We start from the raw sequence: 15,288 nt of genomic DNA, 5'->3' as shown, positions 1-15,288 counted from the left end.
GACAAGGGTTCGTGCCCTGGTCCAGGAAGATCCCACATGCTGCGGAGCGGCTGGGCCCATGAGCCATAGCCACTGAGCCTGTGAGTCCGGAGCCTGTGCTCCACAATGAGAGAGGCCACAGCAGTGAGATGCCTGCGTACCGCAAAAAAAAAAAAAAAAAAAAAAGACTGTCAGCAAAATATTTCTGCCACTTCATACCTGGGTGACAGGAAGTGGGCATCCTGGGAAGCATCGAGTGGAAAAGCATAAGAAGCAGAATGGAGGCTTCAGTCTGGTCAGTTCTAAGGGCCAACTGATTCTATCTGCACCCCAGGTGTCTTGACATCACAAGGAGGGCAAAGAAGTTAACAACATTCAGGATTCCTAGGTTAAAGATTAGAAATCTTTGTAGCATCTTCTATCCAGGCTTTTGTTCTTTAAATGTGGTCTGAGTTTATAGCCCACAACATCTTTTCAGTCAATAGGCCAAACTTCCGAACCTCCGGGAGAAGTAATGAAGATAACATTGACCATGCCCAGATACCACAGATCATGCCCAGACAACACGGATGGTGCTTTAGAACCCACAGTGGCATTGGCTTCAACTGAACTACTCGAGGAAATAAAGTGTGTAGCAAAGGCAGCAACCAAATCCTTCAATATTCAACTTTTTTAAAAAAACAATTTATAAATGGTTTATATGACTACAGTCCCATTACAACTACTAGCAAAAAACAATACCACCATTTTCTTTTATCAATGGACCCCATCTACTGCCTAGATATGCATAAATATTCTATAATCATTAAAAGAAAACCTTGGTTAGACACAAAGTTTATATTTCCTTTAGGTTTTTGCCTTTAGGGGAAAAACACTGAAAAGAAGATATGTTACTTAAGAAAGAAACAGGCCTGAGGTCACCGATTTGAACTTCAAAGTTACCTCCTTTTTCCCTATATGGAAGGCACTGGGACTTGTGCCAAAGCAAAGGCAGCGAGATTGACAGAAACACTGTAAGTGCAGTGGAGAAATAATTGTTCTTATCTCATGGAACAAAAATGTGTGTATATTTAATATCAGAACCATGATTTTTCTTTTTGCAAGCACAAAGGAGGTGCTTCAATACATATACTTAACTCTGTAATAAATATAAATGCTTGCATGAACTTGACTCAAAAGTTAATTTGTGTCAGTTAAAATCTTTAAAGAGAAAAATTAAGTGTAAAGCTTGATTTCTGGCACACATCAAGAACCCAGAGTGAGCCAACAAACTCATCTTTTGTGTAGTAAAGTCAGGCTTCCTATGTGGGTTATGGCCAATTACAACATTTGTGAATATATGAACATCCCAAACGGGGATTTTGCAAGAAGACCAAGGATGGTCCAGTTGTTATATTCTTTGACTGCAGGGTTAGCCTTGTTACTGAAAGTACAGGGGTATTTTTATTTTGTTGTGCTGTATTTTTTGAGAGAGAAGATTCTCTTTAAACTCAAAGAATTTAAAGGATCATGAGAGATTATTACAAGCAACTATATGCCAATAAAATGGACAACCTGGAAGAAATGGACAAATTCTTAGAAAAGCACAACCTTCCAAGACTGAACCAGGAAGAAATAGATAATATAAACAGACCAATCACAAGCACTGAAATTGAGACTGTGATTAAAAATCTCCAACAAACAAAATCTCAAGACCAGATGGCTTCACAGGTGAATTCTATCAAACATTTAGAGAAGAGCTAACACCTATCCTTCTCAAACACCTATCCTTCTCTCCTTCTCTCACTCCCAAACTCATTCAACGAGGCCACCATTACGCTGATACCAAAACCAGACAAAGATGCCACAAAAAAAGAAAACTACAGACCAATAACACTGATGAACATAGATGCAAAAATACTCAACAAAATACTAGCAAACAGAATCCAACAGCACATGAAAAGGATCATACACCATGATCAAGTGGGGTTTATCCCAGGAATGCAAGGATTCTTCAATATTCGCAAATCAATCAACGTGATACACCATACTAACAAACTGAAGGATAAAAACCATACGATCATCTCAATAGATGGAGAAAAAAATTTCGACAAAATTCAACACCGATTTATGATAAAAACCCTCCAGAAAGTGGACATAGAGGGAACTTACCTCAACATAATAAAGGCCATATATGACAAACCCACAGCCAACATTGTTCTCAATGGTGAAAAACTGAAACCATTTCCACTAAGATCAGGAACAAGACAAGGTTGCCCACTCTCACCAATATTATTCAACATAGCTTTGGAAATTTTAGCCACAGCAATCAGAGAAGAAAAAGAAATAAAAGGAATCCAAATTGGAAAAGAAGAAGTAAAACTGTCACTGTTTGCAGATGACATGATACTATATATAGAGAATCCTAAAGATGCATCAGAAAACTACTAGAGCTAATCAATGAATTTGGTAAACTAGCAGGATAAAAAAGTAATGCACAGAAATCTCTTGCATTCCTATACACTAATGATGAAAAATCTGAAAGAGAAATTCAGGAAACACTCCCATTTACCACTGCAACAAAAAGAATAAAATACCTAGGAATAAACCTACCACCTATGGAGACAAAAGACCTGTATGCAGAAAACTATAAGACACTGATGAAACAAATAGAAGATGATACAAATAGATGGAGAGATATACCATGTTCTTGGATTGGAAGAATCAACATTGTGAAAATGAGTATACTACCCAAAGCAACCTACAGATTCCATGCAATCCCTATCAAACTACCAATGGCATTTTTCACAGAACTAGAACAAAAAATTTCACAATTTCTATGGAAAGACGAAAGACCTGGAATAGCCAAAGCAATCTTGAGAAAGAAAAACGGAGCTGTAGGAATCAGGCTCCCTAACTTCAGACTCTACTACAAAGCTACAATAATCAAGACAGTATGGTACTGCCACAAAAACAGAAATATAGATCAATGGAACAGGAGAGAAATCATAGAGGTAAACCCACGTGCATATGGTCACCTTATCTTTGATAAAGGAGGCAAGAATATACAATGGAGAAAAGATAGCCTCTTCAATAAGTGGTACTGGGACAACTGGACAGCTACATGTAAAAGAATGAAATTAGAACACTCCAAACACCATACACAAAATTAAACTCAAAATGGATTAAAGACCTAAATGTAAGGCCAGACACTATAAAACTGTTAGAAGAAAACATAGGCAGAACACTCTATGACATAAATCACAGCAAGATCCTTTTTGACCCACCTCTTAGAGAAATGGAAATAAAAACAAAAATAAACAAATGGGACCTAATGAAACTTAAAAGCTTTTGCACAACAAAGAAAACCATAAAGCAGATGAAAAGACATCCCTCAGAATGGGAGAAAATATTTGCAAATGAAGCAACTGACAAAGGATTAATCTCCAAAATATACAAGCAGCTCATGCAGCTCAATATCAGAAAAGCAAACAACCCAATCTAAAAATGGGCATAAGACCTAAATAGACATTTCTCCAAAGAAGATATACAGATTGCCAACAAACACATGAAAGGATGCTCAACATCACTAATCAATAGAGAAATGCAAATCAATACTACAATGAGGTATCACCTCACACTGGTCAGAATGGCCATCATCAAAAAATCTACAAACAATAAATGCTGGAGACAGTGTGGAGAAAGGGGAACCTTCTTGCCCAGTTGGGGGGGGAATGGAAATTGATACAGCCACTATGGAGAACAGTGTGGAGGTTCCTCAAAAAACAAAAAATAGAACTACTATACGACCCAACCATCCCACTAGTAGACATATATCTTGAGAAGACCATAATTCAAAAAGAGTCACATACCACAATGTTCACTGCAGCTCTATTTACAATAGCCAGGTCATGGAAGCAATCTAAGTGTCCATTGACAGATGAATGGATAAGGAAGATGTGGCACATATATACAATGGAATATTACTCATCCATAAAAGGAAACAAAATTGAGTTATTTGTAGTGAGGTGGATGGACCTAGAGACTGTCATACAGAGTGAAGTAAGTCAGAAAGAGAAAAACAAATACCATATGCTAACATATATATATGGAATCTAAAAAAAAAAAAAATGGTTCTGAGGAACCTAGGGGCAGGACAGGAATAAAGACACAGACATAGAGAATGGACTTGAGGACACAGGGAGGGGGAAGGGTAAGCTGGGACGAAGTGAGAGAGTGGCATGGACATATATACACTACCAAATGTAAAATAGATCACTAGTGGAAGCAGCTGCATAGCACAGGGAGATCAGCTTGGTGCTTTGTGTCCACCTAGATGGGTGGTCTAGGCAGGGTGGGAGGGAGACGCAAGAGGGAAGAGATATGGTGATGTATGTATATATATAGCTGATTCACTTTGTTATAAAGCAGAAACTAACACACTATTGTAAAGCAATTATACTCCAATAAAGATGTTAAAGAAATAAAATAAAATTTAAAAAACTCAGAGTTTCACTGCAATCATTCTCATAGAAATCAAATCTTGTAGGCAGAAAAAGAATGTTTATGTCTTCTGTCAAAGACTCACTGTTATCAGGTACTTAAGAAATTTTATTTCATCATACGAATATGTATTAAAGGACTAATTTTCTGCCCTCCTTTCCTTCCTTCCTTTCTTTCACTTCAGTTCAGCTCATCTAAAATCTTTCTAATGGAATACTCTTAATTTCTTGAAACACTACTTTTTACAAAGGAACACTGAAATGAAGGTCTTCTGTTCTTCCCTACTCACTATTACCTCCCTTCTCACTTTTATTTTTAAATAAATAAATAAATAAATAAATAAATAAATAAATAAATAAATTTATTTATTTATTTATTGGCTGAGTTGTGTCTTTGTTGCTGCACGCGGGTTTTCTGTAATTGCGGTGAGCAGGGGCTACTCTTCATTGCAGTGTGTGGGCTTCTCATTGTGGTGGCTTCTCTTGTTGTGGAGCTCGGGCTCTAGGCACGTGGGCTTCAGTAGTTGTGGCTCATGGGCTCTAGAGCACCGGCTCCATAGTTGTGGTGCATGGTCTTAGTTGCTCTGTGGCACGTGGGGTCTCCTGGACCAGACCTCGAACCCCTGTCCCCTGCATTGGCAGGCAGATTCTTAACCACTGTGCCACCAGGGAAGTCTGCCTCTTGCTTCTCTAACAGTCTCTTAGTTTTCTTCCAAGGAACAACACTCCCTCCCCCACCACATGGAGCCTTGGCTGCTGTATCCACCAGACTTCCTCTCTGGGCTAAGGGGTGAGAAAATGACTCAAACCAGTCAGGCCAACTCTCCCAAGAATCTGAAACTTGTGTCCAGTGATGGAAGGATGGAAAATAGCTCCAGTCATTTCATTCCAAAGACATGCCCTAAGAAAAAATGGTCACTAGTTCCTAGAAACTCTACCCAGAGTGTTCCCAGATTCCTATACTTTCAAAGCTTATTTAACTTTTACTATAATTATATGACCTACTTCATTATCTACCAGTAAATACATTTTTTGCTTAAATTGGCCAGAGAAAGTTTCTTTTATTTGCAGCCAAAAATCTCTGACTGATAGAAATGGAGCAGTATGGGCAGTGAGAGTGTTTTCCCCTTCAAAACATAGTTTAGAGTGCTATACTGGTGGAATAAACTATTATATTTATTAAGCAAAAAACCTTTAAACAGCAGAGAAGTATTTGTATTATATTTCCAAGTGGTCTTAAAAACCACAAACAAATAACAGAAGACCTTAACTTTTTATCTCAGTCATTTTTTAATTAAATGTATTGGTAAATGTATTAAAAGTATTGTTTTAGAAATAGGAGAAATTAAAATTTGAGGGAAATTTACTCTGGGATATGCTAGAGAGTTCTTTTTATCTTGCTTAGAATTTAAAATGTTATAATCTCATAATCTATTACAAAGATGGTGAAAACCGCAGTAAAGAAAATATTCTCAAACTTCCAAATATATTTGACTACTAATAACAGCAAAAAGTATGGGTAAATGTGTTAACACAGAGGCCTCTATAAAGTGAAATCTAGCCCCTATGCAAAGTCTCAAATGTATATGCTTTGAAGTTTTTAGGTGACAGTTACTCTATCTTTAGTGGTTCATTTTTGTAACCATCCAAAACAAACACTGCTAGAACCCAGTATAGATTTACTGTGAAGTTCTGAGACACTATTGGTACCACCATTCTGTCATGCTATACATATTTTTCCCTTACAGCCAACACACCATTACATTCTCTATGTTCCAATTCATTTAATAACTTGTTTTGAAAAGAAAATACTGGAATAATCCAGATATAAACAGTTATTTGGGCCAGTGGAGGTTCACATTCTCTGTAGAGGGAAAGTTAAGAATTACATGGAGAGACTAAGAGGTAAAGGGCATTAGGTTGATTAGGAGGAGAGAGTTAGTGTCCTGTATACCTTTTAATACTGACTGTATTAGTTCTCTATTGCTGCTGTAACAAATTATAACAAAGCCAGTGCTTAGAACAAGAGAGAATGTTTCTTCCCAACTGATCCCTATGTGTTGCAGGAAGTAGTTGGAAATATGGTCATTAACTCCAAGTGTTTTAAAACTATGTGACCATGCAAAGAGTCAAGTTCCATTCCTTTCCAAACAAGTGAGCCTCACTTTGAAGAGCGTGGTGTTTCTTGCATCTGACTTTTCTACAGCCTTAAATTCCAGACATTAGACATTAGCACTCCTTAAACACTTTATCACATTTAGACTTCCTTGCTCTACTGATGAATGACTCTTTCAGCACCAACACTGCCATTTTTTCAGGATTACCATGTTTATCTAGTAATGTCACTTTGCACACTTTATATATATTGTACACTTATTTCAGAGGTTAGCATACTTTTTCTGCAAAAGGCCAGATAATAAATATTCCAGGCATTGTGGGCTATACGGTATCTATCACAACTACTCAACTTTGCCATTGCAGTGTGAAATAAGCCACAGACAATATGTAAACAAATCAGCATGGCTGTGTTCCAATAAAACTTTATTTATAAAAGCAGACAATGGGCCAGATTTGGCCCATGAGTGGTAGTTTGCCACCCCCTGACATACTTTATAAGAATTAGCAGAAATCAAAAATAAAAGTGGAGATCCCAGACTTCCCTGGTGACCTACTGGTTAGGATTCTGGGCTTTCACTGTGGTGGCCTGGGTTCAATCCCTGGCCGGGGAAGATCCCACAAGCTGTGAAGTGTGGCCAAAAAAAAGAAAAAAAAATGCAGATCCCAGTAATACAAATAGTAGATTTCAAAAACTAAGTTCAATTAAAACAAAGCTAGAACTCATTAGAAATGCTTAAAAATACACACCAGAGGGGCTTTCCTGGTGGCGCAGTGGTTGAGAGTCCGCCTGCCGATTCAGGGGACCCGGGTTCGTGTCCCGGTCCGGGAGGATCCCACATGCCGCGGAGCGGCTGGGCCCGTGAGTCATGGCCGCTGAGCCTGTGCGTCTGGAGCCTGTGCTCCGCAACGGGAGAGGCCACAACAATGAGAGGCCCGCGTACCGCAAAAAAAAAAAAAAAAAACAAACACCAGAAGCGTCTGTCAGGCCTTTAGTAACCTTTATACTGTGTACTCAGTTTTTTTAAAAGGGCGCAAAAATGAGGACCTTGCGATAAGCTTGACCAAGGATGTCTACCAGCCCACTGGCAAGATTCGGCTCAGAAACTGGATGTGTTGTTTAACATTTAAAAACTTTTATTTTTAATTTTCTTCCATAAGTAATAAGAACCTATCTATAAATAGATTTTTCTCCCCAAGTTCCAGTCGAAACCAAACAGTAATAGTTTCTCTGTTCATCCAAATGTTAGGTTTAGCCAACTTCCTTTTCTAGTTCAACTTAGCAGTTCTTATGATAAATCCATATTTTCCCATAAGCCAGAGAAATGTAGACTCTTTCATTCATGTCATATTGAGAATGGGAAGCTTGTGTTTTTGTTTTGTGTGACTAGCATTCTCTACTAAGAGGTAGTAAAGGGCAAGTAGAGAGAGAATACTACTCTTAAGATTGTGTCCTTCAGTTCTCCCTGATTTCAGATGAGCGGAGAGTTTGTAGTGTTAAATTACTCATTCTTCTAGCTAAGTGAAGGGTGACTTCTTAATATAAATCTTCTCCCGAAGAAACAGAGCATTTTGTTTGAGGTCAGAGATTGTCGTGCACGAGTATGTGAACTTGGATGAATCTCTTAGCTTCTCCTTGTATCCCTTATATATAAAATTGGGATAGCAGTGTATTTTTGTGAATATTAGATAAGCTTTTGAGATCATCCATTAGATGAAGTAAAAGAGGAGGGGAACAAACATTTATTGGCCACCTATCATAATGCATTATATCCGTTATCTTCTTTAACATTTTCACTTATCCTGTGCAGAAAGTATTGCTGTCACCTTTTCTAAAGATAAGGCTTTGGAAGAAACAATCACTTGCTCAAGCTTATTCATCTAATAAGCGACAGAAATGGGAATCAAACTAATGTCCAAACCCCATATTATGCTACATACCTATTAAAAAGAATGTTTGTTTCCTTCCCCAGACTCTGTGTCCTAAAGTGGGAAAGAAAGGCCAGGCATAAAAGTGGGTAATGAGTGCTAACTTTTCTGTTAAGCATTAAATTTTCTTTTGTGACAAACAAATTTATACATTACATAGTAAAAATCTTCTTATGAAAATATTTCTTTAGAAATTCTGGAGCATTGCTTTAGAGTTCCAAAAATATGTTTTGCAGTTTGAATGACTTACACAAAAAGTAATATAGACCAACCTATTTTGTGAACTATTGGGAAAGATTAAATATGCTAGGATGATTCATGACCATGTGCTGTGTGTCTTCCTGAAAGGTATAAATCAGCTACACGTGAAGAATGAATCCAAGTTTATAAAGCAATTATCTTTTATTATTATTATTATTATTTTATTTTGGTCCTTTACAATCTCTTTCTCAAAATGTTTTTAAATGAAGATCTTAATACTATAATATGTCTGTAATGAACTTAAATTATCATATCATAAAAAGTACTCAGTTAATAAAGTGAAAAACCTAAAGGCATAAAGCAGATCCCACTAGAGTAGATTACAAAAGCTTACGTATTCCAAGTAGAAAAATTCATCCTTATAAAATAATAAAAACATTTTAAAGGTTGGCTTCAATTATTAGGCTGGACTAAGGTATTAAATTCTAACCCTAAGTCATAGTTCTTTGTCACAAGATCAGTACTACTTGGCAAATGCTTATCTCCTGAGTTAAGAAACAAATGCTTTTGGGTTTGTGTTATTTTGCAAACTGATCAACTCATTAATGCAGCTGTAGAAAGAACATGAAGTCTTGCATATTGTGATTACATTACTTTGGCTTTTCAACTTAACAGTGGAAGTTTAAAAGTTTCAAAATTAAAAAGTTTTTGTTTTTCCTTTTCAGTGGCTCCACCCACAAGGTTAAGATATAATGTATTATCTCATGATAGTATCCAGATTTCATGGAAGGCTCCGAGAGGGAAATTTGGTGGATACAAACTTCTTGTGACTCCAGCTGCAGGTAAAAACACTCAACTGTATTTTTTAGAGTATTAGCAATTTTTTGCACACAGGGAACTAAAAATGTATTGTGCTAAGTGCTGCTTTAAGTTCATTTGAAAGATTTTGGTTTTATTTAAGCTTTGAAGCTTGAAATCTTACCCTCTACTCAAGAAAATGATGTTCCCCAAATTTAAAGAATAACTATTGGACTCCCCATAGTTTTCCTCAGGCAAAATTTTCAGACTATCAAGAAACCTCACTACCTCTGTTTCAAAATGTATCAGTTCTTTTGGTCTATTGACAATTAAAAATTACCTCCAAAGTTTTGGCCTAGCCACAGCAATCAGAGAAGAAAAAGAAATAAAAGTAATCCAAATTGGGAAAAAAGAAGTAAAGATGTCACTGTTTGCAAATGACATGATACTATACATAGAGAATCCTAAAGATGCTACCAGAAAACTACTATAGCTAATCAATGAATTTGGTGAAGTAGCAGCATACAAAAGTAATGCACAGAAATCTCTGGCATTCCTATACACTCACTAATGATGAAATATCTGAAAGAGAAATTAAGGAAACACTCCCATTTACCATTGCAACAAAAAGAATAAAATACCTAGGAATAAACCTACCTAAGGAGACAAAAGACCTGTATGCAGAAAATTATAAGACACTGATGAAAGAAACTAAAGATGATACAAACAGATGGACAGATATATCATGTTCTTGGATTGGAAGAATCAACATTGTGAAAATGACTATACTACCCAAAGCAATCTACAGATTCCATGCAATCCCTATCAAACTACCAATGGCATTTTTCACAGAACTAGAACAAAAAATTTCACAATTTGTATGAAAACACAAAAGACCCCAAATAGCCAAAGCAATCTTGAGAAAGAAAAATGGAGCTGTAGGAATCAGGCTCCCTGACTTCAGACTATACTACAAAGCTACATTAATCAGAACAGTATGGTACTGTCACAAAAACAGAAATATAGATCAGTGAAACAGGAGAGAAAGCCCAGAGATAAACCCACGCACCTATGGTCAACTTATTTTTGCTAAAGGAGGCAAGAATATACAATGGAGAAAGGACAGCCTCTTTAATAAGTGGTACTGGGAAAACTGGACAGCTACATGTAAAAGAATGAAATTAGAGCACTCCCTGACACCATACACAAAAATAAACTCAAAATGGATTAAAGACCTAAATGTAAGGCCAGACACTATAAAACTGTTAGAAGAAAACATAGGCAGAACACTCTATGACATAAATCACAGCAAGATCCTTTTTGACCCACCTCTTAGAGAAATGGAAATAAAAACAAAAATAAACAAATGGGACCTAATGAAACTTAAAAGCTTTCGCACAGCAAAGGAAACCATAAACAAGACGAAGAGACAACCCTCAGAATGGGAGAAAATATGTGCAAATAAAGCAACAGACAAAGGATTAATCTCCAAAATTTATAAGCAGCCCATGCAGCTCAATATCAAAAAAACAAACAACCCAATCCAAAAATGGGCATAAGACCTAAATAGACATTTCTCCAAAGAAGATATACAGATTGCCAACAAACACATGAAAGGATGCTCAACATCATTAATCATTAGAGAAATGCAAATCAAAACTACAATGAGATATCATCTCACACCGGTCAGAATGGCCATCATCAAAAAATCTACAAACAAGGGCTTCCCTGGTGGCACAGTGGTTGAGAGTCTGCCTGCCAGTGCAGGGCACATGGGTTCATGCCCCAGTCCAGGAAGATCCCACATGCCGCTGAGTGGCTGGGCGTGTGAGCCATGGCTGTTGAGCCTGCTCGTCTGGAGCCTGTGCTCTGCGATGGGAGAGGCCACAACAGTGAGAGGCCCACATACCACAAAAAAAAAAAAAAAATCTACAAACAATAAATGCTGGAGAGGGTGTGGAGAAAAGGGAACCCTCTTGCACTGTTGGTGGGAATGTAAATTGATACAGCCACTATGGAGAACAGTATGGAGGTTCCTTAAAAAACTAAAAATAGAACTACCATACAACACAGCAATCCCACTACTGGGCATATACCCTGAGAAAACCATAATTCAAAAAGAGTCATGTACCACAATGCTCATTGCAGCTCTACTTACAGTAGCCAGGACATGGAAGCAACCTAAGTGTCCATCAACAGATGAATGGATAAAGAAGATGTGGCACATATATACAGTGGAATATTACTCAACCATAAAAAGAAACGAAATTGAGTTATTTGTAGTGAGGTGGATGGACCTAGAGTCTGTCATACTCAGTGAAGTAAGTCAGAAGGAGAAAAACAAATACTGTACGCTAACACATATATATGGAATCTAAAAAAAAAAAAAAGGTCATGAAGAACCTAGGAGCAGGACAGGAATAAAGACGCAGATGTAGAGAATGGACTTGAGGACACGGGGAAGGGGAAGGGGAAGCTGTGACAAAGTGAGAGAGTGGCATGGACATATATACACTACCAAATGTAAAACCAATAGCTAGTGGGAAACAGCCGCATAGCACAGGGAGATCAGCTTGGTGCTTTGTGACCACCTAGAGGGGTGTGATAGGGAGGGTGAGAGGGAGGGAGACACAAGAGGGAAGAGATATGGGGATATATGTATATGTATAGCTGATTCACTTCATTATAAACCAGAAACTAACACACCATTGTAAAGCAATTATACTCCAATAAAGATGTTAAAAAAAAAGCAACAGTGTGTTATGATGAAAGATCTTTGCAAATGTGTTTTTATCTAATTTAGACAACTGTCTAATGCAAGAGTATAACTGAAAATGAGAATGAAAAGTGTACTAAAATTAGTATTATGTAATAGCATTATACATATTTTTGAATGTCTTCACCTTTAAAGTCTTGATTAATAAAATTTGGTCTTGATTAATAAAAGTCTGGTTAATAAAATTTCTTAATGTACACAGTTAACCCCCTTCTTAGAACTGATTTATCTTTCTGTTTTATTATAGGTGGAAAAACCAATCAATTGAATCTCCAGAACACTGCAACTAAAGCGATTATTCAAGGTCTTATGCCAGACCAGAATTACACAGTTCAAATTATTGCATACAATAAAGACAAAGAAAGCAAGCCAGCCCAAGGTCAATTCAGAAGTATGTATTTACAGATCGTAAAGTGCTGCCATGGGACTCTGTCCCAGCTCTGAGTTTGAGTCTGTGGTAAATATTGTATCGATAACAGGTTAAAATCCTAGATTGTTTAGATTTGAAAAGATCTTAAAAGATATTTAGTATAATCTTCTATGATTTCCTTTTATCTCTAATATTCTCTGTCCCTTCCCTTACCCATTTCATGGTGCTCCTACTTATCCTTTAAAAAGCTTTTAGTTCTCAAATGCTCTCCCTGACACTGTCCACTGAGCCTTATGCAGACATCTCATCTACCCAGCACATAATAGCTGCTCAATAAATACTTTCAGGATTCTGTGAAGGGAGGTACTCTCTCTGCCTCCATAATGGTCTAGGAAGCGAATGGATGGGAGTGTCTTCATATTTGATACAGTTCTCAAATAATAAGTTGGGCAAAGGCTTGACATACAGAGACATTCTAAGCAGGAGAGGAAGCTCTGAGGCAGCCCCATCCATGTCTGTGCTGTTCCATTAGAAAGCTTTTCCTTATGTTGAATTTAAAAGTTGTCCACAAAGACCCTGATTCTTTTGCCTTTCAGGAAATATTCATTCATTCACTCATTCTTTTTTTTTTTCACTTAACAAGTGTATATTGCATGTCTACTAAGTGTGAGGCCCTATTCTAGGCCCTGGGAACATGACAAATCCCTGCCCCCATGGACCTTATATTCTAGTGACCAAAGACTACAGTAACTCCCTCTTCCTGGAGGTGATGTATCTAATTGGAGGGCAGAGTTTTGTGTATCAGGAATACAAACAGAAGAGGTCTGTCCTGGTTATCTTTCTGTGTTACTTCATTCTTAAGGTAGACTCTTTAAAAAACCCAACTCATTATTAAGGACAATTTTAAACATAACTTAAAAAATCAGCAGATTCATAAAATAAACCCCTAAATATCCATCAGTTGCTTCAACAATTAACCATTCATGGTCACTCTTGTTTCATTTTTACCCCATACTCCCCTCTCTCATATTATTTTGAAGTAAATCCTACACATCATTTCAAATAACAGCTTTTTAAAGGGTTAATCCACAAATCGGGGAAGTTGTGGGTTCTAGAACTCTATACACAGCAATGTTCTATCTGGATTTTTCTATCCCTCCCTTCCTTTTTATCTTTCTCTTCTAGGTCATGTTTTATGAGACACGTTTTGTGATTTTTCTTAAATTAAAAAAAAAAAAAACTTTGTTAACCCGCTACCTCTTGAAACTTCTGAACAAAGAAACATTTGGTGAATCCACCTGTCAGCAGGACATACAGATGTTTTAAATGTTACATTCTTTTGAGATTCACAGTGTCTGGAAGCTCTGGGAAAGGGTTTTATGTTATTTTCAATATAAATCAGCCTTCTGTCTCATTTTATTGGCGCTGTGCTTCAGTTTCTGGCCTCTGACATTCCTACATGAGTAAGGGAAATAACTTTCCTTAAAGTTTGTGAGAAGCAGTAAAAAGGAAAAAGAGAAACAATTCATTTCACTTTAGTCTTAAGCTTTTGTGCGACTGATTATTGCAAATATTCCACTGACTAGCGGCATAAGAAACACAGGTAGCCTTAAAACTTTGCCAACAGCTATTTACTCAAAACATTTTAAAGGAAATGCATTTGTTTTCAGTTTGCTTAGCTCTGCTGACATAATCTTAGTGAAACAGTCCAACTGCTTAGTTAGATAAATTATATGGGCGCACATATATTTTTTAGCTATGTTATTTTTATTGGCAGGATAGAGGTCTTAGTTCTTCCGAAATAACAATTTATAAGAATGAAATTAAAATAACTTTGGATGGTTTCCTTTCCCATATTGCATTTCAGTTATGTTTTTGCTCCCTGTGAGATGGAGCTAAAGCCTGTACTCCCCTCCCTGGAAACCTTTCACGCTTGGATCCAGGAAAATAATGATCTAGACAAATCCTGTGGATATAGGTTTGCAGTTAGTGTAGGGATTTGAATTTTTCAAAAGTCCATCTTCTACACAGGGAAACATAAGGAACAATCTTTGGATTTTGAAGACAGAAAGGCATGTCTGAACTGTTATGATTCCAAATCTGGCGTGTGTATTTGGCCAAGCAACTTAACTTCTAGCCTCAGTTTCCTCATGGGCAAATGGGGTGATGGTTTGTGCCTATTATTGTGTGGATTAACTCACGTCAGCACATAGTAGGGGCATGGTTGCTTTTGTTGTTCTGATTAATACCACTTTACTCTTGACAGTCTGTTTTCTAATTGATTTTGCCTCCTGCGTGAGGAGGACAGAAGCTTGGCGTGACACATGTTACATCTTGTATGTGACCTAGTGGCCCAATTCAAAGTGACTGTATTTTTTTGTTTTTTGTTTTTCTTGTTCATCTGTAGAATGGATTTTGGGCCTATTTTGGCAAACTTTATTTTTGGCCACTATTTTTCTCTTTGGAACTATATTTTGCTAATCTCTGCCTGCAAAATCTTGCTCATTTTTTAAAGTTTGGCCCAAATGTCACCTTCCTGGTGAAGTTTCCCAGAGTCTCCACCTCTACAATTATTCTTTCCCAGATCTATTTCTACTTTTAGCACAACTTTCCTCACACTAGAGTTGCAGACTTATTTT

At 37.2% G+C, this 15,288-nt stretch overlaps 1 protein-coding gene across 1 annotated transcript in view; it reads left to right on the top strand.

Moving 5' to 3' along the window:
- Positions 1-15,288, top strand: part of COL14A1 (collagen type XIV alpha 1 chain) — a 229,571-nt gene that overhangs the window by 16,459 nt on the left and 197,824 nt on the right. Inside the window, exons 3-4 of the mRNA XM_082601195.1 lie at positions 9,431-9,547; positions 12,527-12,670. Coding sequence (XP_082457321.1) covers positions 9,431-9,547; positions 12,527-12,670 — 261 coding nt within the window. The remainder of the gene's footprint in view (positions 1-9,430; positions 9,548-12,526; positions 12,671-15,288) is intronic.

The sequence above is a fragment of the Mesoplodon mirus genome (genome assembly GCF_964341445.2).
Source record: "Mesoplodon mirus genome assembly, chromosome: 16".
NCBI lineage: Eukaryota > Metazoa > Chordata > Mammalia > Artiodactyla > Ziphiidae > Mesoplodon > Mesoplodon mirus.
This window is presented reverse-complemented; position numbering and strand designations above follow the sequence as displayed.